General features: G+C 39.6%; 1 protein-coding gene across 1 annotated transcript in view; it reads left to right on the top strand.

Moving 5' to 3' along the window:
- Nucleotides 1-20130, top strand: part of Ndnf (neuron derived neurotrophic factor) — a 38569-nt gene extending 18439 nt beyond the window's left edge. The window contains exons 2-4 of the mRNA XM_057790181.1: nucleotides 10690-10878; nucleotides 16222-16346; nucleotides 18102-20130. Coding sequence (XP_057646164.1) covers nucleotides 10691-10878; nucleotides 16222-16346; nucleotides 18102-19495 — 1707 coding nt within the window. The 5' untranslated portion in view covers nucleotide 10690 and the 3' untranslated portion in view covers nucleotides 19496-20130. The remainder of the gene's footprint in view (nucleotides 1-10689; nucleotides 10879-16221; nucleotides 16347-18101) is intronic.
- The last annotated feature ends 2973 nt before the right edge of the window (nucleotides 20131-23103 follow it).

Here is a 23103-nt window from a genome sequence, read left to right as displayed (position 1 = left end):
AGTCAGATGGTTTTTATTACCAGACTTACAAATTACACACAGTGAGAAGATCACAAGCAGTAGGACTGCCGGTTGGTTGTTAGTCAATTTGACACAAGCTCAAGTCTACTTGGAAGGGAGAAGCTCAATTGAGAAAATGCCTCTGTCTGATCAGCCTATAGGCAAGTCTGTGGAGCATTTTCTTGATTAATGATTGACACGGTAGGGCCAAGCCCACTGTGGAGAGTGCCACCCCAAGATAGGATGTCCTAGGTTATAGAAGAAAGCAGGCTGAGCAAGCAAAGAGAGGCAAGCCAATACAGAGCATTCCTCCTTGGCCTCCATTTCCATTCCTGCTTCCTAGGACCTTCCTTGAGTTCCTTTCCTGAGTTCCCTTCATGATGGAGCGTAACTTAGAATTATCAGCCAAATAAATCCTATCTTCTGCAAGTTGCGTCTGGTCATGGTGCTAACTGCAACATTAGGAAGCAAACTAAGACAGCAGTCTATAAAGACCGAAGGCAACATTTCTAGTGGTTTGAAGTGGTTTCTGCTCGAGATTTTCAGTTAGAATTTGTAATTTAAATCCCTTGAAGGCGTATTTTATAGCAAAAACTCACCCAGGTTTATTGCCTTGCTATTACTGTTTATACAGTTTAAATACTAAATAGTGTTTGCCAAGCAAGTCAATGGTTTGTTCAGGACTGGCGGGTAGATGAGTAAAAGGTGCATTGCATGGACTGACTGTGCAGGGATGCTCTAGGTATCCTACTGTAGGCTTCACTGGAGCTGGGGTCAGTTGAGGGTTTGTGCGTGCATGTGAGGTATAGCTGAGTCTAGGCATCTGGATGATATATTGGTAAATTTCCCAAGTGGACTTGGAGGTTTTAATTTGCTTATTATCTGGCCATTTTACATTTTGTGAGTATTTCTCCAAGTTTGTGGGAAAGGAGGAAGCTAGGTCAGTTTGACTATTTTAACTATAACAAAGCCTCCATAGAATAAGAATTTCAAGACCAAAAAGATGGCTAAGTTGGCAATGGCTCTTGCTGCCAAGCTGGACAGTTTGAGTGAGATCCACATATTGGAAAGAGAAAACTGATACCCAAAAGCTGTCCTCTGGCCACTGAACACTCATGCCACAGCACACATGTACCCCAATATGTACGCCCAACACAATACAACCCCATATATACAAATTAATTAATTAATTAATATCTTTTTAATATATAAGAATTTCATATTAATTTTGAATGTCTTAATTTATACATTTTCAACTTCCCATTATTTGCCTACTCCTTAGTTTTTTTAGAGCAATGAAAATGTTTCTGAGTTTTTCATTGGTTGGGACTACAGAAATGTCCCAGCAGTTAGGATTGTGTAGAGGGCCTGGGTTTGGTTCTTGGAACTTATCAAGTGGCTCACATCTGCATTTAGCTGCAGTACTGGGGATCTGAAGCCACGGGCTTCTGTGGGTGCCCACACTAGGGTACACATACCTATATAAAGACATACAAATACACATAATTGAAAATAAAGTATCTATTTCTTCATTGGTTTATTCATTAAAACTGATCTTCAGTTCATTCCTTACAATCTGTGCTCCCCAGGGTTCAGAAGAAGTGAAAGAAAGTGACATAGAGAGGAGTCTACACTGAAGTTCAAAAGCATTGAGAAGCAAGATGTCATCAGACCTGCTTCACTCTCATGCTTGCCTTCTCACCACACAGCAGCAGCAGATGCCACACTTTGTATTGAGCAGATTCCTCCTCTAGGACTCTCCTCATTGATTTTCACTTCTGCATCAACTAACTGCATTCCTAAATTTCTATCTGTTTCTTTGATCTGAAGAGCATGTACATATAGCATATAACTAAATATATAGCTATTATTATATAATATATCCAGACTCTCCTCAGCTTTATCAGGATAGAATATGTGGGTAGTCTTGAGATGATCTTTCAGAAACTTATCTCCACTCCTCAGTTCCCAAGAAGGAAATAGATATGGAGACAGATAGACATGGAGATGATGTGGAGAGAGAGAGAGAGAGAGAGAGAGAGAGAGGATGGAGATGCAGACAGAGCTAGAAATGGTAGTGACAGGGGTGGAGACAGAGATAGAGATGGAGATGATGGAGATGGAGACAGAGATAAAGATGGTAGTGACAGAGGTGGAGACAGAGATAGAGATGGAGCTGGAGAAAGAGATAGAGATGGTAGAGACAGATAGAGATGGAGACAGAGATAAAGATGGTAGTGACAGAGGTAGAGACAGAGACAGAGATGGAGATGATGGAGGTGGAAACAGAAAGAAGGAGATGGAAGGATGAGAAGAGAGTAAAACAGAAAATGAAACATTTTTTTTTAACTTTTAATCTGGACTATATTGTTCTTCTAAAGAATAAAACTATTTCATGTGTCAGTAGCCTGTAATTACAAAGGCTTTGGTACATCCAGATACCAATACTCCTCCCTCTTTAGTCTCAACACATCTAAAGGTGGGTGCTGTTTAAGAGAAAGGCTTTTAACAAAGGAACAGTGTCAGAGATTGGTTAGTAGATCTATGTTCCAGGAACCAGAAAATTCCAGTCCAAACCATGACAATGACCTTAGGTATTTACGATAGCAGCAAGCCATTTTTCTGCTTTGTGAATAGTCTGTACAGTCATGCTGATTGACTTTCCTAATGCAACATATATGCATATGCGTGTGCATTTGCATATTTATTTACATATGTATTATGTGTATGATATGCATGTGGAGCCATCCTGGCAATGTTTTCCATCTAATTGAGCTACACTCTGTGGTAGAAAGGTAACAAGATTCCTTGCTATACAGACGTACTCCCCACATTATCTACCAGGTGGTCGTGTTAGAAATCATTCTGAAAGTGAAATTCTATCTGATGAGTTTTTAATTATTGTTGCTTTGGGACTTGTTTTGTCTGTTTTGAGAAGGATGGGATGCTATTTTTGTTTGTATGAGACAAAAGGTTTCATTGTAGTTTAGGCTAGCCATAAACCCGGTAAGTAGCTGAGAATGACCTTGAACTCCTTGACCTTCCTACTTCCATTTGCTCCATTTCCAAGTACTGTGATTATAGGTATATGCCACCATGCACCATGCCTGGCCTCATGAATGTTACTGAATTTAAACATTAAATTTAGATATGCCACAGGTGGAGAGGTAACATAGAAACAAGAAGAGTCACACCATTCGAGAGTACTTTTATAATTTTAGATTCTGTTCTTAGAGGTTGACTTAGCAAGGCTTACTCTAAAGAGGAATGCATTTCCAGTTGTTCATTTAAAGTGGCTAATTCCTTACATGTGACATGAAAGTAGGAAGACTATTTGGAGGAAGGAAGGAGCCAGGAGGATGGGAGATGGGAGAAGGGAGATCTTGAATACTCACAAAGAATCATGATCTGTAGGATTGAAAAATGATGAGATCTATGACTTTGTAGGCTAATTTTTTAAAAAAACTTCAAAGTGTCTAATTTTTGGGATGAATGCTTTAAAGAGAACACATACATTAAAGAAACTATAAAACTTTAAAACTTCCATTTAAGCAATCTCTGAATTAATCCATTTTTGCTCAAAGAGTAAAAATTACTAATGAAAAATCTACATATTGTGTTTGCAAAGTAATGTTTGATTACTTTTAGTGCTTTCTCAAAACACATTTTGTTAAAAATCAATTCTATCTATAATCTGATAAAATTGGACAAATGAGTAACATTCATCAGGGTACCCTTTGCCTCCTCAATCATTTCATATTAAAATGTTGACTGTCAACCTAGTTCAATCTCTAGGACAGAAACGGTTCAAAGAGAGAACCTACTCCCCCAAACTGTCATTTTACCTTTGCCATTCAAGCACATACAAACGCACATGTGTCCTCTCCCACAGAAAATAAATAAGTATATGTTTAAAATGTTGAGTGTTGAATTTTATGCAAATTTTAAATGCTTCTCTAAAAAAAAACAATCTGCCTTGCTTATCATAATTTGCATGACAATTATGATACTTGTCAGAAACCAAAAGCATAGCTGATAGGATTATATTTGAGGAAATATGTAGAAGTTAGCTTGATTCGGGAAATAACCAGGCTAACTGAAAGATAAAACAATCATATTTTTTTTATTACAAGGGAAAAACTCATGAAAAAGGAACGGAAGTCCAAGCTCAGCTGTGCTTTCAGGGAACCACAGAGAGAGAGAGAGAGAGAGAGAGAGAGAGAGAGAGAGAGCGCACCTGGGCCATGCATGTGCCATTTTTTCTTCAGGTCCCAGAAAGCCACACCCAAATTTGGTCCCACCTCTTAAAGATAATTGGTTAACAAAGCTTTCCCATCAGAAATATGATATTTTGACAAATAAAATGCAAGATTCTAGATGAAAGCTGGATAAAGGACACTAATCACAGATAGAAGAAGCAATGCAGAAGTGTTCATGGCATAGTAGCCACCTATGTGGTGAAATTATTCAGTACATATATGCTAAGAGCTAGAAGAGTCTGTTTTTCAATTTTGGAAAGTCTATTCTCTCTTAGTTAAAGTCTGTAATATTCAAGCTAGTAATTAGTTTGTCATCGTTTTGTGGATGCCTAAAGAAGGTGTGAGATTCCTGGACCAGAGAGACTGCATTCCTCAGATGACCAGCCTCAGATATGGTGTCAGTTTCTTCAAGTGGCTTCCTGATCCCTAATCCCCACAAGATGATTAAAAGAGGCAGCTAAGTTTAGGGAATCCTATCTTTGACAGTGTGCAGTGATTATTCTCACTTTTGTATCACAAGGCTTTATCCTCCAAGGATGTTTGGTTGACAGGCCAAGCAGCTCTAATCCAAAAATAACAATAATAAAATAAACTTTGAAATGCCCTAAAAATAAAGAATTTTTTGAACCCCAGCATGACTTCATACATTAAAAATACCAGAAAATGAACTTTACTTCACATACAAAATTATTAATTTATAATATAAATTCACCTTTGGGCTATTCCTGACAGTCATGGCATACTTGTTTTTTCAATTTGAAACTTTCCTAAAATCTCCGAGGCATTGGTTGGCTTAGTGGAGCTGAGTCACCAAATGGATCTGTACAGTTGACAGATTGATGGACAGACAGACAGGGAGCCTACTGATGTGTGCTGCCCTGGAGTAGCAGATTCCTACCATTCTGAAGAATTTAAACAATTGTCTAGAATCTCCTCTCAGGAGGCAAAAATTGGGAACAGTATTACTCCAAGAGGAATGAACAAGTATGTACATTTTATTTGGTTAACATAGCAAGTCTTCCTAAGCACATTTTATTGAATGCTTAGCAAATGCCAAATACTTTTCAGGTTTTCATTTTCTTCCACCTCAGGCAGTAGTAAGAAAGAGAAAGGAGACAAGGTACCTGTCCAGCCCACGGTGTCCCTGTTTGGTAGGAACAAGTTACTTGAGTTTTGACTTTGGTTCCCTCAGATGATTCTTGTAGACTTCTATCAGGATCTCACATAAGCTTGTACTTATGTGAAGAAAGCACACAAAAACTGGCATCTCTTTTAGTTCTTGTTGACAAACACCCAAGAGAGACTGGTAATTTTTCTGCGTACAAGCTGATACAGATGGCAGGTTTAATGTTCACTAGCAGGATCCCTGACTGTCCATGGAGTTCAGGGATCATCTAGCCAAGTCCTCTAGAAAATCAAGTTTCAGAGTGTTCGTCTGAATTGCCTAAAATCATACATCTAGTTAAAGGTGAAAACTGAAATGCTAGCTTTCTCAGTTCTCTGCCAAGTTTTCTTCCAAATTCAGTGCAACAAGTAAAGATAGAAGATAAAAACCCACAGCTGTCTTGAGAGATATTGCAACACTTAGGTGTTGCAGTTAACTCTACCTGCAATTGGATCCCTTCTCAAACTATGTAACTGAGATTCCTTTTGTATGATAACACCTGTTTCATACTATGTAGTGATTCTGACTAATTTTGTAACCCAGTGTAGACATAACTTTCATAACGTTAGCTAAATATAGTAAGGCAGTCAATTAAATGGGATATGCTTGCAGTAACTCCATCATTACAGATATTTTGAATGGGAAAATATATACAAAACAGAAAAAAAATATGTAGAAGTTAAAATGACCTTTTGGCCATGATGATTGAAAAACTACTCATACCATCATTAAAAAGTTTATTGCTTTCAAAATCATTTTTAAATATCTAAAACTTTTCATTTTTTATTTTTATGTATGTGCGTGTGTGTGTGTGTGTGTGTGTGTGTGTGTCTGTATGAGTGAATTTCACATATGTGTGGGTGATCCGGGAAACAAAAAGAGGTCATGACTTCCTTGGGACTGGAGTTACAGGCTGTTATGAGTTCCCTTCCTGGGTGATGGGAACAAAACTTGACTCTCTTGAAGAACAGTATGTACTATTAACCACTGAACCATCTCTCTTGCTGGTGACACTCCCAAAAAAGACAAAATTAAAGTCAAACTATATTTTAAAGCCAAGGCCAATTAGTAAGCTTATAATAATAGCTTTTTAAAATGATCTACTTCAACTCAAATTATTGCAAACATAGGCATTTGACTTTCTCACTATGGAAAGTACTTAAGTGTAAAACCATTGTATTTTTCTAATTCTTGAATTTCTGGGAAGTAATTCTTTACAAGACTTTATAAGAAAGAATTAGAACAGTTCATCAGAGGAACAAAACCTCACTTAACATGTCAACCCTTGTGTCTATCTAGGCCATTGTACAGATAACTGAGTCTTTAGGAAACCAGTGGCCTTGGCAGAAGCCTTATCTGTGTGTGCAGTAGAGGATGAGCCTTTGTTATTGATAGGGACCTGTGATGGAAGTCAGTGGCAATGCCACCATATAACTCAGTTGGAAAGATCCTTTAAGAAGTTAAGACCAATGACTTAAAGGTCTGGTGGCTCATTCTTTGACTGGGATATGAGGCCCAGTTTCTGTCATGCAAATTTGTATGCTGATGGAGGAAGGTAATTGGCTAATAAAGAAACTGCCTTGGCCCATCTGATAGGGCAGAATTTAGATAGGTGGAGTAAACAGAATAGAATGCTGGGAGGAAGAGGAAGTGAGCTCAGATGCAGGGCAGCTCCTCTGAGAGACAGACGCCATGCTCTCCTCTCCAGAGCAGACACGATGAAGCTCTGACCCAGGATGGACGTAGGCTAGAATCTTCCCGGTAAGCGCACCTTGGGGTGCTACATACATGAACAGAAATGGGCCAAGCAGTGTTTAAAAGAATAGAGTTTGTGTGTCGTTATTTTGGGGCATAAGCTAGCCAGGCAGCCATGAGCCGGGCTGTGGGAAGAGGCCCGCAGCCCCTACTACAGATGGCGCCCACGTGGATAACTGCATCCACAGAAAGCCTGAGAAAGCTTGGGAAAGAATAGAGTAAAGCGTTTTTTCTTGGTAGCAGCAATTTCTCGGGTCTGCTCTGCTTGCTAGAGGCAAGCAAGCGCTCTCATCTAAGAGAGGCTTCCTGACTCAGCTTCAGCTGCAGAACCCTGCAGCTCATTAAGAGGTCCTGCCACGAAACACTTAAAAGGTATTGATAAAAGCTGACTGCATACTTGTTTGTTTTCAGACGTAGCAGGAAAAAAGTTGTGCTGTTTTAAAACTCTGGCATTCTGGTCCATCCTGCCAGGGCAAACTCTGACTGTTTGAGGCAGGAGGGCCGACTACAGAGAGAGGACTTGATTGTTGTCTGTGGATGTAATGCTGCAGTTTGCTTGTTGGCAAAGACCTTGAAACGCCACAGAGTTGTGATAAACATGGCTACAGCTGGTATCTCCGCCATGAGGCTGGAAAGCTAAGGAATGGCACGGCTTTCGTCCTACTGATATTGCTTGGTAAATTAAAGACTCATGTGGTCAGAAAAAGAGAGAGAGATATACAGTAAAGAGAGATTCAAAGACAAAAGAAAACTTTAAATGATTTACAGTGTGTTTAAAAATATATGCAGGCTGAAAGTTAAAGTTCTTAAAAGTAAAATAAGGAAGAAAGATAGTAGTTGGGTGCGGTAGTACACACCTTTAATCCCCAACACTTGGAAGGCAGAGGGAGATTGACCTCTGAGACTTCAAGGTGTGGTAGCACACGCCTTTAATCCCACTGCCTGGAAGGCAGAGACAGAAGGATCTCTGAGAGTTCAAGGACAGTCTGGTCTACAGAGTTATTCCAGGACAAATATATACAGAGAATATAAAACAAAAGTAAAAATAAACAAAATAGAGTTAAAATAAAGCTGCACAAAGATGGAAAATACACAGAGAATCTTGATACTGTATGCTATTATGCTCTCTTTGAATTGTTTGAATGCTGAGGAAGGAGCAACAGATGCTAAAAGATATTTGTTTATAAGTGCTGCTGAACTAATCCAAGATAGATATTTTCAAAATACCTTGACTTTAAAATTTGAATCTAAGGACATGATGCTTTGGAAAGGAGTTTCTTCTTTTGTTTTCACAGAGGATGAGACTCTGTCGATTTTTTCTATTCCAATATGGTATGATAGACCACGCCCTCCTGAAAGGTTGCTGTGAACACCTTCAGAAAATTACTTCACTCAACTGCCGACTGAGATGACCCTGGCACACAGGTTACTCCATGAAAGATCTGAATAACAGCGCCCCCATTCAGCAGGAAGCAGTTTGGAGAGAAATAACTGCGCCCATGTTCCCATATATTGTTCATAAATGTTCTTTTACATTTAAAGAGGGGATGATATAGATGTGAATAATTTGCATTGATATGAATCTTGGTTTACTGATATTAATTTAAGGTCAATTTTATTATATGTATATGTATTTCTGATATTAAGGTATTGTGATTGTGTAGTTCACTTAAAAATGTAATGTATATAGGTTGTTAATGGATAATTATCAATAATAGTCAAGTTTGTAGTCATGTTAGATTTTCTAGATGTGCATGCATATATTTCAGATAGGCATTCATCATATCTTTCAAAGGCTAGAGAATATGGTATTTTAAATGTTTTAATAACTTAGGGTTTTTCATGACAATGAGACACTCTGCTCCTGGCAGCACCAATCTACTTCAAGCAGAAGATGGGCATCGAAGAGGCACCTTATGGAGTTTGATAGCCATTTGGGCAAGAAATTGCTCTTGCCTGGACTGTTGCATAAACTGGACACAGAGAACCCACAGAGAGAGGACTACTGAACTTGCCTAAAGGTGAGATGATCTTTCGGGGTTCCTGATTCATGAAGGAGTCTGCGAGACATTCTGCAGGACACAGCAGATAGTGACTGAACTGACTTTGAAATTTCCTGCTTCATGGAAATGTGTGCTGGAAACTATGGGCCTTTAGGCCGAAGATGGATGCCCCAACAGAGAAACTTTGGGTGACTGTCAAGGCAGCGAGATGTCTCTGTCATTTCTAGAGTTTAGAAGTTGCTTATTTCTTGTTTGCTTAGGTAATATTATATCCTTCTGGAGTCTTTGGTAGAGTTGAAGAATAGTTATAGTTTTCTTTAGTTATGATAAAGATAAAATAGATGTAAATATTGTAACTGTAATTCTTACTTGATAACTGTTTTGCTATATGTAATTTTGCTATGTTAGAGCCTTTCCTTTTTGTTTAAACAGAAAAAGGGGAAATGATGGAGGAAGGTAATTGGCTAATAAAGAAACTGCCTTGGCCCATCTGATAGGGCAGAATTTAGATAGGTGGAGTAAACAGAATAGAATGCTGGGAGGAAGAGGAAGTGAGCTCAGATGCAGGGCAGCTCCTCTGAGAGACAGACGCCATGCTCTCCTCTCCAGAGCAGACACGATGAAGCTCTGACCCAGGATGGACGTAGGCTAGAATCTTCCCGGTAAGCGCACCTTGGGGTGCTACATACATGAACAGAAATGGGCCAAGCAGTGTTTAAAAGAATAGAGTTTGTGTGTCGTTATTTTGGGGCATAAGCTAGCCAGGCAGCCATGAGCCGGGCTGTGGGAAGAGGCCCGCAGCCCCTACTACAGTATGCAAATGTGCTTCTGTTTGTTGTAACAACTAGATATCAATATAATAATTCACTTTATGGCTTTGAAAAATTGTTTTACAAGCGACGAAGCCATTTTTTTAAATCCCTAGTTTATGAAATTCTATTGTTATAAGTAAAATATTTTTTAAAATTTAGAGTCAACGTTTGAGCAAGAATTTAAAAATAATGTGTAAAATATTTCCACCTTCCAGTGGGTTTCTATGACTTAGGCTGGAAGTTCAACCATGTCAGTGACTAGTAACTTTGCTGATGAGGGATGACTCTGGCCAACCTTGGGCAAACATTTTTTAAAACTTGCAAGGACAGACCTTTGGTGGTCCTCTAAGCTTTCAGACACCAACAGATCTTCCTTAGTAAGGATTATATTGTCTTCCTTCATAATGAAGTGCTGATTTTCTCTGTTAGGACCCAAGGAAGTTAATGAATCAAAAGTTCTTTCATTTCAAAATGTTTTTTTGAAGTCTGAGATAATAGTATATCTATTGTCAATAGTATGAAATGATTTGAAGAAAAAATGAAATAGGAGACTTGCGTCAAGATTGGTGCATATTCAAGGCACATACTATATCACTGATTCTGTCTACATCAAGAGTGCTGATCCTTCAGGAAGTTTCCTACTGATCCAGTGTCTGCCTGCAGAACTAATTGAATCACTTGTCTCTTGTGCCCAGGATGCTGCTGCTCCAATGGTGTCTGCTGTGGCTCCTGTTGCCGCTCACCTCGAGGACCCAAAAGCTGCCCACCCGAGATGAGGAACTTTTTCAGATGCAGATCCGGGATAAGACATTTTTCCATGATTCGTCTGTGATTCCAGATGGAGCTGAAATCAGCAGTTACCTCTTTAAAGATACACCCAGAAGGTATTGTCCTCACAGTGCTTGCTGATCAGTGTTCATAAAAGAGGCTCCATAGAAGACAAGAGCCTTCCAAATGGAGTGTTCAAAGTCAACCTATGAGTGGCATTATGTATGATTATGTATAATATGTAGGATTAAACTGAAATTAATTCAACATATATGGTTCTTCACACATTTGTATTTGTGGAAGGATAGTACCAGGAGGTAGGATGAAATTCTGAGAGACTCAAATGGTGAAAAACTGACAGTGATCATTTCTTTCATTCTACAATAAACACCTGGGCTTCCATAGTGTTTCCAAATATGCCTGTCTTTAAAAGTTATACCCACATATCATAGAAATGATATACTACAAACTATTATATTTAAAGTTATTAAACTGCCATGCTTTAAATCTTCTCTGGCATTCATTGTTTATCTTTTGAATTTTTACCAGAGCAATTTGTCATTTTAACCTGAGATAAATTGACTTTCCATGAAATAGAATTGTTCCACTAACCCACTTCGCAAAGACTGAGGTGGAAAGGATCTTTATGTCATCTTTTCAATTTCGGGAGGGAGTATGGTTCTCTAAAGCTCTTCTGTTTAAAGGCCCCATTATCTCACCCTCTGATGAGTTGGAATGAGCACAAATGACCAGTCAGTCTTGAGAGGTGAAGTGAACATTGTTTCAAATTACTGGAGTAAGATAAATTGTTTGAGGGAACACGACAGACTAAGAAGTGACTCGAAGTATAAATAATTATGAGCATTTTAATTAATTAAGTAGTATTCATGAGACCAAAAATGTAAGATGAATGCTTAGCAGGAACTTGCTGCCATGACCCGCACAAAGGCTCGGTCTGTGAGAATAAGAAAAAATACACAAAGCCTTGCATGACTTCAGAGGACTCCTTAATATTAATTGGATTGTCATTGAGCACAGTTTACATTTTTGTCCTTGAAATAGCTGAGTGAATGAGAACAAACCAAAATTTTTCTTTAGGCATAACTTTTAATTCCCAAATACACTTGGGTTCTGTTCTCTTTTAGTAGTCTTTAAATACAGCTTACAATTATATAATCATGTCACTTAATCAAACAAATGACTTATCCTCTGATCTTATAAAAATTAAATAAGTTGTAATTCTAAGGGTATTATTAAAAATGACATTTTTTCTTCAAAACATGTTTTTGTTATATGACATTACATAACTCTTAGTACATCTTCCTTCCCCTTTTCTTTCTTTCATATGCTAATTTCTTAGTTTTGTATTGTTTTTCCAAAGCAAAATTTTAAGGCCCTTTGTATTTATAACTGAGTGAAATGTTTGCTTACACTAATTAGGTTGGTTGTAGCGCCAAGATGAAACTTAATTTTGTAGTTGGGGATATACGTTCCACCTAGGATGAAATGTCTCCTAAGATTGTGGGAAAGACATCCAGTGTACAAGTTGTTCTCATGTTTGAACATCAATTGCAAACTGGATGGTTTGTAGTATGCATCTTTCATTCTTGCTTCCTTGTTGGTGTCATCTCCTGAAGCCTCACTGTGCAGTACATATCTGAACACAGAGATCGTGCCCAATCATTTCTTATTGCCCCTCTGTTCGACATGTGCTTGGGTCCTTAGTAACAAATGCATGTCATGTTGTTGAGTTGGTTTAGATTCTCATTTTCCCCTAACTTGCAAGCTTTCAGATGAAAGTGTTACCTTGGGGTGTCCTGTGACTGTACTTGCCCAATGGTCACCTTGAGGGGTACAGACAGTTATGGTCTGTCATCAAGTCACTAACACACAGTTGCTTAGCTAAGGGAATAGACTGTTTTCTTAAAGGGAGAAAGCAGGAAACAGATCTACTTGAGCGCTGTTTTGGGCTATGGCATTGCTATCTTGTGCTACTCAAGTAAAAAGCAAAGAAGTAAACTACCAAATTCCAGACACTATTTGATGTGGTGTCTCTTTCTCTGTGATATGATAGGCTCAGCTTAATGTCATCCCTGCTAAAAGACAAAACAACAACAACAACAAAAGCAACCACTATACCACACCAAACCTCTTCAAAAAGCAGGCGGAATTAAATAGTAAATATCCTGACATGTGTATGGATGGCCGTGGCACATCAGGCTTTAGACAGTAAACAGCTGGATCATCTATTTGTCCTTTTAGATGGTTGTCTGGCATTATTTTTAAGACATTGCATTTGCTTAATACGTTCCCCAGTCTGTCTTGTCTTGATTCATATCACTTGCCATCTCCAAATTCATCTCGGAATAGTGTAGAGAAACACTTCTATTTTTGTCCGGATTCTATGTATTCAAACAGAAACAGATTCTAGATATAATATCCTCAGGCTAGACTAATGAGATTGCTGTCAAGATTGTTGAGTTTAGCTCATTGACTTAGTAATTCATTCATTCAAAAATTTCCAGCAAGTTCTTGCTCTATGTAGAAATCTGTACTAGCATGCTAAGCACAGGGCATATAGTGACATGGGAGATGAGCCCTAAGTGGGCCATGGGGGAATATGAAAACAAGTAATGATACAAATACATGTAGTTCCAAGGTGCAGTGAATGTGAGAAATGAGCAGCACAGGCCCTGAGAGACAACATGCAAACCCCTTCTGGAATGAGTGAGGAAGGACATTTCTGAAGAAGCAGGATATAAATATGAGGAAGGCAGAGAGGTGGGGTTGTCAAAAAAAAACCATATTTCAAACATATTTCAAAGACCCAGGAATAAGAAGTGTTTGAGAGATGACAGAAGTCCTATGTAGTTACAGCACGAAAAGCCAGAGAGATGGAAAGAATACCAGAGACTGGGGAGGAAGGCAGGACCCCACTGAGGACGCTTGACCGTGAGATTAGTTACAGACTTTCTCAGTGCTAAAATATAAAGCCGTGACAAGACTCAAAACTGAAAACTACAACAGCAACAACAACAACTGTGTTTTATACATGTAAAATGCAAGGTCTGTGCAGGGCCAAGACAATGCTGTGACTCCTTCTCGGGGCCCCTATCTTAAACATAAAGGCCTGATACTTATTCTTGTATGAAAGATGCTTGTGGGTTATGGTACTTGGGAAGTGGTACAGGAGCCTGTGAGAAATGGTGGGGCTTAGACATAAGAAAGGAACTCTGACATACACAATGATCTATTTAATGAGGTTTTTTTCTCTTAGTTTGGGAATAAGAAACTCTCCATACTTCACTCAGAACCTGCAATAAAAGCTGGAAAAGACTTGTTCTCATTCTGGTCGCCCAGTGTTTCATCAGGTTCTAGAAACTTTGAACAGGATGTTTCTAGAGATTGCTCCTGTTTCAATGGAAAAAAAGTAGTTAAATGATTTAAAGATGGATATCACAGTTGGTTAATTCCCTCAACACTTATTTTGAATTATTTTAGTGTCTGAGTATATAACAATAAAACAAATGGCTGCCTTCTTGTGGCTGTCAGTCTAGTCAAGGGAGACAGAAAATTTACAAAGGAATAAAACAAACATATAATCTGTTAAGTGACAATAAGTACTTTAAAAATAAAACCAAGGAGACACTCATTAGTAAGGGAATATTTTACATATGGAACCCAAATAGATCAACAGTGCTGGGGTAGAGTGCTGCAGGAAGTGCCTACATAGTCACAGGCCTTGGTCTAGAGGAGTGCTCTGCTTGGGGGAAGAGCAGAGGCCCAGGCTGGAGCTGGGACACAGTACTAGATAACAAAGCTCTGAGTGAAGCCATGGCAGAATAGATTCAATCAAGTTTGGACACAAGGGGATATGTGGGATACTGTAAGCTCTCTGACTCCTACTCTGAAGTGCCCAGGTCTCAGAGGGTTTGGAGAGGAAGTAGGGGTTGCTTGGATGGGGGTGCTTTGTTTAAGGTTTGCAAAACTAAAAGTTCCAGTGTGAAAACAGGTAGCCTAGTCAGGAGGCCAGAGGGAATGAAGACAAAGCAGTATTGTCTGAATGCATTTCTAAGACAAAGTAAAAAATACCGATATTTTGTGTGTGGAGTCAGAAAAAAAAAAAACCAAGAGAGACTCAAAGATGAGTTTCTGGAATAACCAGAAGGTTGGCATTGTCATCTACTAAAATTGATGGTCAGCAGGAATTCAGATTAGATGTCTCAAGTTTGAAATGCCAGTGTCCTATTGAAGATGGAAAGAGTTCAAGATTTAAACCCTAAAGTTATTAAAACACAAAAGGTAAAACCAGACATCCAGGTGAGATGATATGAGAGCAAGAACAGATAGAAAAGGGACATCTATGTGACAACCCAGGCTCCCTAGAGCGATTAGATGCTTGGAAGGTGAGCAGAGTCAGCAAGGTGGGGTAATGTGGCCAGTGTGGCGTGTGTGTCGCTGGTGGGTGTTTAATGTGGTTAGTGTGGCATGTGTGTCGCTGGTGGGTGTGTAATGCGGCCAGTGAAGCATGTGTGTCGCTGGTGGGTGTGTAATGCGGCCAGTGCGGCATGTGTGTCGCTGGTGGGTGTGTAATGCGGCCAGTGCGGCATGTGTGTCGTGGTGTATGTGTGAGAAGAAGGATGCGAGGAACGTTGAGCTGATCCTGCATGTAGGGAGTGAAGCCCACCTTTGCCATAGAACCAGTGGGCACTGCTGAGCTATCCAACACTGACACCAGTTTCCCTCATTTGCAGAGTTACAGCCTTTGAAACATAATGGCATGAGATCATGAAGGCAATTTAGAGTTAGAATGTGTACAATCTTTATAGGTCAATGATATTTTTATTCTCCATAAAGTGTCTTCTGGGGTACCATAAAATTGTCTGAGGGGTAAAAAAAACATATCAGAAAGTTTTGAACTTTTTTAAATTTTGTTTTCAAATTATTAATGTACTTAATTTAATGGATTGTTTTAGTAATTAAATAAACACATACACACTGTTATCTTGCCAGAGACCAAGGGTGCATTTTGGGATATGATGTTGGAAATTGATCTTTTGACATCATGGATGACATGTCAAAGTGCCATCAAGGTAGCACAAACACGTGTCAAAGCTCAGTGCTACAGGGCACACAGGGAATACTTAATGGTTGTGACTTATCTTATGGCAGGAATTCCTGTGTATAGACAAGAGTTCATCTTGAACACAGAACACTTGGCTGAATATCCCTTTATTACCTTCTTGTATTTGTTGATGTTTGGCTTGTGGTTGGATTGTATTTGTTGATGTTCAGTTTGGCTGCTGAACTCCATTTGGCCTTTGAACCATTGGACTTCCATAGTTTTATGTTTTTGCTGAAATGGGATAAATGGGTAAAAACATGAAAACCAAGTAGCTTTTCTGGTAAGTCTTGACTGTCACTATCAGAATTATCATGGGGTCTGAACTTACCCCTAGGTACTTCTTCATGGTTGAGGAGGATAACACCCCACTGTCTGTCACTGTGACACCCTGTGATGCACCTCTGGAGTGGAAGCTTAGCCTTCAGGAGCTGCCTGAGGAGGCGAGCACAGATGGATCAGGTGAGTGGCAGGATCCACCTAGCCTCAGAGCTCTGAAACCCACAGCCTTCTGCAAGGAAGGGAGACAGCCCAGTTGCACATGTGAGGCTGGAGCCTGATACAGAGAAATGACATGAGATGACATGGATCTTAGTAAAGTAAAAGAGGCAAACGGGAGTGTGGAGGTGAGCGGTTTGGGTAGCCTCTGTGTCAGTTGTCTGTAAGCCTGTTTGCATATTTGCAGCATCTGGAACTCCAGGTGCCTGCATTTCAGCCCCACATGATGCAGCTTAATTGCTGTGGGGTACAAAAAGCTCCCTACAGGTGGTTTTGAGGCTCAGGCAAGGTTAATAATGTCTCATTTTTGGGAAATAAAGGGTGCATATATACTCTGACATTAAAGAATTCAATGGTTCTGTTCTTCCTGTAATTCTGGAATAAATCATTCTATACACTTTCAATTTATGGTAATAATCTAGAAAAAAGCTGTTCACTCTGGTTGCCCAGCATTCTATCAGGTTTTAGATATTTTATGCTTATATTTGCATGGCATTGATGTTAATGGTAGCCAATTTTTTTAATTGGGAAAAATCCCTTTGGTTTTTAAGACTTCCTCCAAATTATCCTGGGAACCAATTCTGAACACTGGTCCTTATGCACCTTTACTGGCACTTTATGCCCTGTAGTTTAATCAGGTTATCCAGTCCCACTGTCAGTCATGAGATTTGAAGAATGGACCATGTGCAAGCAACATGTTTGAATCATTTTCATTCACATCAGATTAATAGTCTTTAGAAAGTTTGCCCTAAGTTTTTCTCTAACTGTTCTCTGTCCTGAAGAAATAAATTAAGAAAAGCTTTGCTCATGCATGGGCATCATTTGAAATAGGAAAAGATAAATCAATATTATTATTTTATGACATAAGCAAGAACAGGGTTTTAAAACTAGAGACTTATCTAGATTCATGTATTTATGAAGGTATATTTTATTAAGTTATGGAGAGAAATCAGTGAAAATTACATTAACTGTTCAAAAAAACATGTAAGAGAAAAAACTGGATAGAAGTATAGGAGTGTTGTTGGTTTTGGGATTTTTCTTTGGTTTTGCTTTTTTTGTTTTATTTATTTTTTTACTATTTGGGGGCCTGCCACCCAGCTCCCAAATATATACACTGAGACTTATCCTTACTTATGAATGCCTGGCCTTAACTTGGGCTATTTATAGTCAGCTTTCCTTAATTTAAATTACTCCACCTACCTTTTGCCTCTAGGCTTTTACCTTTCTCTATTCTGTATATCTTTCTTTAACTCCATGGTTGATTGTGTGGATGGTCCCTGGTGTCCTATTCTCCTATTCTTCTTCTCCCCCCCCCCTTTTTTTGCTCCTCCTTCCTTCTCTATTGGCTCTGCATGCAGCCCTGACTATCCCTCTCCTGCCTAGTTATTGGCTGTTCACCTCTTTATTAGGTCAATCACGTGTTTTAGACAGGCAAAGTAAGACACCTTTACAGAGTTAAACAAATGCAATGTGAAAGAATTGCATCATTAAATATTCCACAGCATAAATGAGTGTAACACATCTTAAGCTCATATTCCACAACACAAGAATAAAAATAGGACTCTCTGGTGAGAAATTGGTGACTCTCCTACTTCCTTTGGTGCCATTGTCTTTGCTAGGACTGTGTCATTATCTTTAACATGAACATAAGATGTTTGAAAACATAATCTAAGGTTGACAAGCCACCGTAGCACTCAGCCTATCTCCCTTCTTCTCCAGGTGACCCTGAACCACTTGATCAGCAGAAGCAGCAGAAGACTAACTTGGAGGGCACAGAACTGTTCTCCTACAAGGGCAATGATGTTGAGTATTTTCTGTCTTCAAGTTCCCCATCTGGTTTATATCAGCTAGAGCTACTTTCAACAGAGAAAGACACACATTTCAAAATATATGCCACCACCACTCCAGAATCTGATCAGCCATACCCTGAATTGCCATATGACCCCAGAGTTGATGTGACCTCCCTGGGACGCACCACAATCACTTTGGTCTGGAAGCCGAGCCCCACGGCCTCTTTGTTGAAACAACCCATTGAGTACTGTGTGGTCATCAACAAGGAACACAATTTCAAGAGCCTCTGTGCTGTGGAAGCAAAGCTAGGTGCAGATGATGCCTTCATGATGGCACCCAAACCTGGCCTGGACTTTAGCCCTTTTGACTTTGCCCATTTTGGATTTCCAACAGATAATTTGGGTAAAGATCGCAGCTTCCTGACAAAGCCTTCCCCCAAAGTGGGACGCCATGGCTACTGGAGGCCGAAGGTTGATATTCAGAAGATCTGCATAGGAAATAAAAACATTTTCACAGTCTCTGACCTGAAGCCGGACACTCAGTACTACTTTGATGTCTTCATGGTCAATACCAACAGCAACCTGAGCACAGCTTACGTGGGTACTTTTGCCAAAACGAAGGAGGAAGCCAAACGGAAAATAGTGGAGCTAAAAGATGGGAGGGTCACAGACGTGTTTGTTAAAAGGAAGGGAACAAAGTTTCTGCGATTTGCTCCAGTCTCCTCTCACCAAAAAGCCAGCTTCTTTATTCACTCCTGTCTGGACGCTGTTCAAGTTCAAGTGAGACGAGACAGGAAGCTGATTCTGTCCCAGAATGTGGAAGGCGTTCGGCAGTTCCGGCTAAGAGGAAAACCCAAAGCAAAATACCTCATTCGTCTGAAAGGCAACAAGAAAGGAACATCTATGTTGAAAATACTGGCCACCACCAAGCCCAATAAGCAGGCTTTCCCTTCTCTTCCGGAAGACACGAGAATCAAAGCCTTTGATAAGCTACGCACCTGCTCTTCAGTCACCGTGGCTTGGCTAGGCACCCAAGAAAGGAGGAAGTTTTGTATCTACAGAAAGGAAGTGGATGGGAATTACAGTGAAGACCGGAAGAGAAGAGAGCAAAACCGATGCCTCGGACCAGACACCAGGGAGAAGTCAGAGAAGGTCCTCTGCAAATATTTCCACAGCCAAAATCCACAGGAAGCAGCGACCACAGAGACAATCAAAGATCTGCAGCCTGGCAAGTCTTACCTGCTGGATGTTTATGTTGTAGGACATGGGGGACACTCTGTGAAATATCAGAGTAAAGTTGTGAAGACAAGGAAGGTCTGTTAATTACCATGAGTGAAGATGTGTAGACTCCAGTAGAGACGTGGAATCACTCTGTAAACTGACTCCTCTCACGGAGGACCAAAGTTGTGACCTGGGATACCAACAAGTGTACGGTGATATCTGTGTAACATAACCTGGAGACTCACGCAACTTGTACTCAAACACACCTGTGGTACTTAGGGTCCATCTGTCTGATACTGGTTGATGTCAAAGGAAGAGGGTATCTTGACGGATACCACCCCTTGCTTTGAGCATTGCATGAACTGCTTCTAAATTATTTTATTACCTAAAAATTAAAAAATATGCCATTTGTTGCACACATTCACAAATGCAAATCATTTCTTTCTATAGATGTTATTAGGGGAACATATATATATATATATAAATTATTTTATAAATTCTGTTTTAAATGTTGGTGTTTCTATTATTGTAAGCTTATTAAATTCTTTCTCTGTTAAAGTATAGATCTAATCTAAGATCACATTGCCCTCTAGGCAGTAATATTGTTGTAAATTCTTGTTTGTTCAGTAAAATGTTTAAATGCTATGTGTATCTCATGTAAAAAAATGATATATAGTATATTCATGTACATAAAATTAAGAATATTAGATTATTACACTGTTCATTTTCCCAATGAGTACTGTGGTGTATTCAATTTCTTATCTGTCTCTAAAACTATGCTTCTTTGTAATTTGGCACCAAAATTTAGTCTTATTTAGTAACTAGAAGGGATTATTGCCTCTCTTGACATTTATGAGCATCAAGAGCAGTTATTCAAATCTAGATGTGGGCACCAAGTGGGAACCAGCCTTTGTGGGAGGCAAAGAGACCTGCTTGAGAATAGGGCAGGGCAGACACTATCAGCCTGATAAGACAACATGACGACAACCTGACTGTAGGAGAACGCTATTTCCCACGATCCCACTTTCTTGTTTATAAAGTTGAGGGGGTTGTAGATGTGGATGCAATGACCTGGTTAGATACCTTCTGTCATAAGAAGCTGCATTTGTAGAACTCTAAAGCCTCACATCCTACAGCTACGGTGGGACAGGCACAACTGTCACTCTCTTTGCTGTCTGCTGCACAGCCTTTGCTGGCATAGCCTTTGCTAGGTGAGTTCACGGGCAACAGCATTGCTATAGAGTACAGGACTACTGTGGGGCTACTCCAGTCCTGTAACATGTGCTCTGCTTTCCTTCAGGGTAATGACAGTTATGACAGACCCTCAAACTCCTCAGCAGTAACCTTTAGCAAAGCTGGTTTGTCCACATAAGACAGGAATGATACCTGAGATAACTTTTTTTTCAAAGCAGAAGACTATGCACCCAATGCTTTATTTAAGCAAATGCCTGCCATATAAGAAGAGACTGACAGTTAACACCCAGAGAAAATATATTTAATTATAAATGTGGGAGAAACATCTTCCTAATGTTGTTGGGTGACTTGAAAGTGGGACTCCAGTGGACCAGATTTACTGCAGCTTTGATGGCATGGATTCTTGGGTACTGCCAAACACCCATGAGCCGGGAGCCAGGCTGCTGATCCACCCAAGTTGGCTTTTCCACTATCTGTGATGGTGGTTTCTTCACATTCTGGACAAATACAGGAATCCTTTCATGGCTCTAGAAAAATTAGCCTTTTGAACTAAGGAAAATGAAGCAGACATTGTGAAACTTCTCCTGCTCATAGCGAAGGGGAACCCATGACAATCATGCCCTGCCACTGATGTTCTAATATCTCAAGAGCATCCAGGTAGATCAAGGGACAAGATAGAAAGACTTGTTCATGTTAACAAAAGAACTACAACCTTGCTAATGTGAAAGGGGAGCCTGGCCTATGCTAATCTCCAAGTGAACAATAGATACTGAGGGGAGATGCCCAATCTGTGGGTAGATGGATTTGAAAAGAGAGGATTTTGAGGTATTTAGTTCATTGTCTTTACTTTTCAGGTGCAATGACAGAGAAAGAACAGAATACATTTAAAACAAGAGAAATAAAAATAGAAAACTTGTTCAGGTGTGGTGGTACATTCCTTTAATCTCAGTACCCATGAGACAGAGGGAGGCAGAGCTCTGCGAGCTGGAGATCAGCCTGGTCTGTCTAATGAGTTTCAGGCACACGAAGGGGTACAAGGTGAGACACTATCTAGAAAACAAAAAGAACATAACAAACAAACAAGTGACCCTCCCCCCCACACACACAAAAAAACCCAGTTGAATAGTTGAAACAGCTAAGCAATTTAATTTGTAGACTTCAAAATTCTTTCCAAATACAAATCACCAATGTTTGGTTGAAGGAGAGTCACTTGTGGATTAGTTTTTAAAGAGTAGTCATTTATGCCAATCATTTCTAATTTTCTTGTTTGGAGACAAAAGTATTTCTAGTGTAGATTTGCATGCATAAGGTTAAGTCTGTTTATTAATGTTAAAACCTAGATTTTGGAGTCTAAAATTATTAAGTCTCTATAAAACATATAACATTTTTTGTAAATTTATTTTTTTATTTTTTTTTTTTTTTTGTAAATTTATAATCAGCATCTAGATCAATTTGTTTTATGTGTACGGGTGTCTTGCCTGCATGTATGTCTGTGCACCAATTGTGTGCCTGGCTCCTGTGGGGGCCAGAATTGGGTGTTGAATCTGCTAGAACTGCAGGTACAGATGGTTGTGAGCCACTTTGGGGATACTAGGAAGTGAACCTTTGTCCTCCAGAAGAGCGTCCCATGATCTTAACCTCTGAGCCGTCTATCCAGCTCTATCCTAGATAGCCTTCGACCCTAGCTTAGTTTTTAAACATTCAATGTTTAGACCTGAAAAAGACATATGCATCCTGAATTTTGTTGCCCAAGACACATCCTATGGCCTGAATAGTCACATGGAGTGATGAGAGCTCAGTCAACACTGATGAATTTTTGAATTTGAATAACACTTAATGCTTCTTTCAATTTTTTAAAAAATTATTGTGTTGTATATGTATGGGTGTTCCATGTGCATGTGTGTGCCTTTTTTGTCTACAGAAAACACAAGAGGGCATAGGACCCCTTGAAATTGGAGTTACAGATGGTTGTGAACTGACATGAGAATTTTGGGAATTGAACCTGTGTCCTCTAGAAGAGCAGCAACAGAGCCATCTCACCAACGTTATAACTTAACACTTCTTAATCACTTTTGGGAAGCAGGGTTGGGTATACTCAGTGAAATCACACACAGAAATACATTTTTGCTCATAATTTCATGGTTAGGTCAATTTTAATCCAGGATCCCTTCAGCTCTTTCCCAATGCCTTCTACAGACTGACTAGCACTGCCACGTGCTTACAACAAGGGAACTGAGATCAACTCCAGACACTAATGCAGGTTCCTTAACACACTTCCAACACACTGCAACACTCCCAAGGAGCATGGAGCACTGCCACCCTACTTTACAATGAAGAAACTGAGGTCTCTCCAGGACTGGGACCCTTTGTTCCCAATTTAATGCTTACTCCATACTTGATTTAAAGCCTGACTTCACTTTAGGATGTATACAACAGTTTACCCAATTTATTTCTTCAGAGCAGCTGTCGGAACAGTGACCCAAAACAAAACCTGGTGACTGACTTGAACACGCTTT

This window comes from Chionomys nivalis, chromosome 1, assembly GCF_950005125.1.
Source record: "Chionomys nivalis chromosome 1, mChiNiv1.1, whole genome shotgun sequence".
Lineage (NCBI taxonomy): Eukaryota > Metazoa > Chordata > Mammalia > Rodentia > Cricetidae > Chionomys > Chionomys nivalis.
The sequence above is the reverse complement of the archived record's forward strand: the minus strand, read 5'-3'. Positions and strand labels throughout refer to the sequence as shown.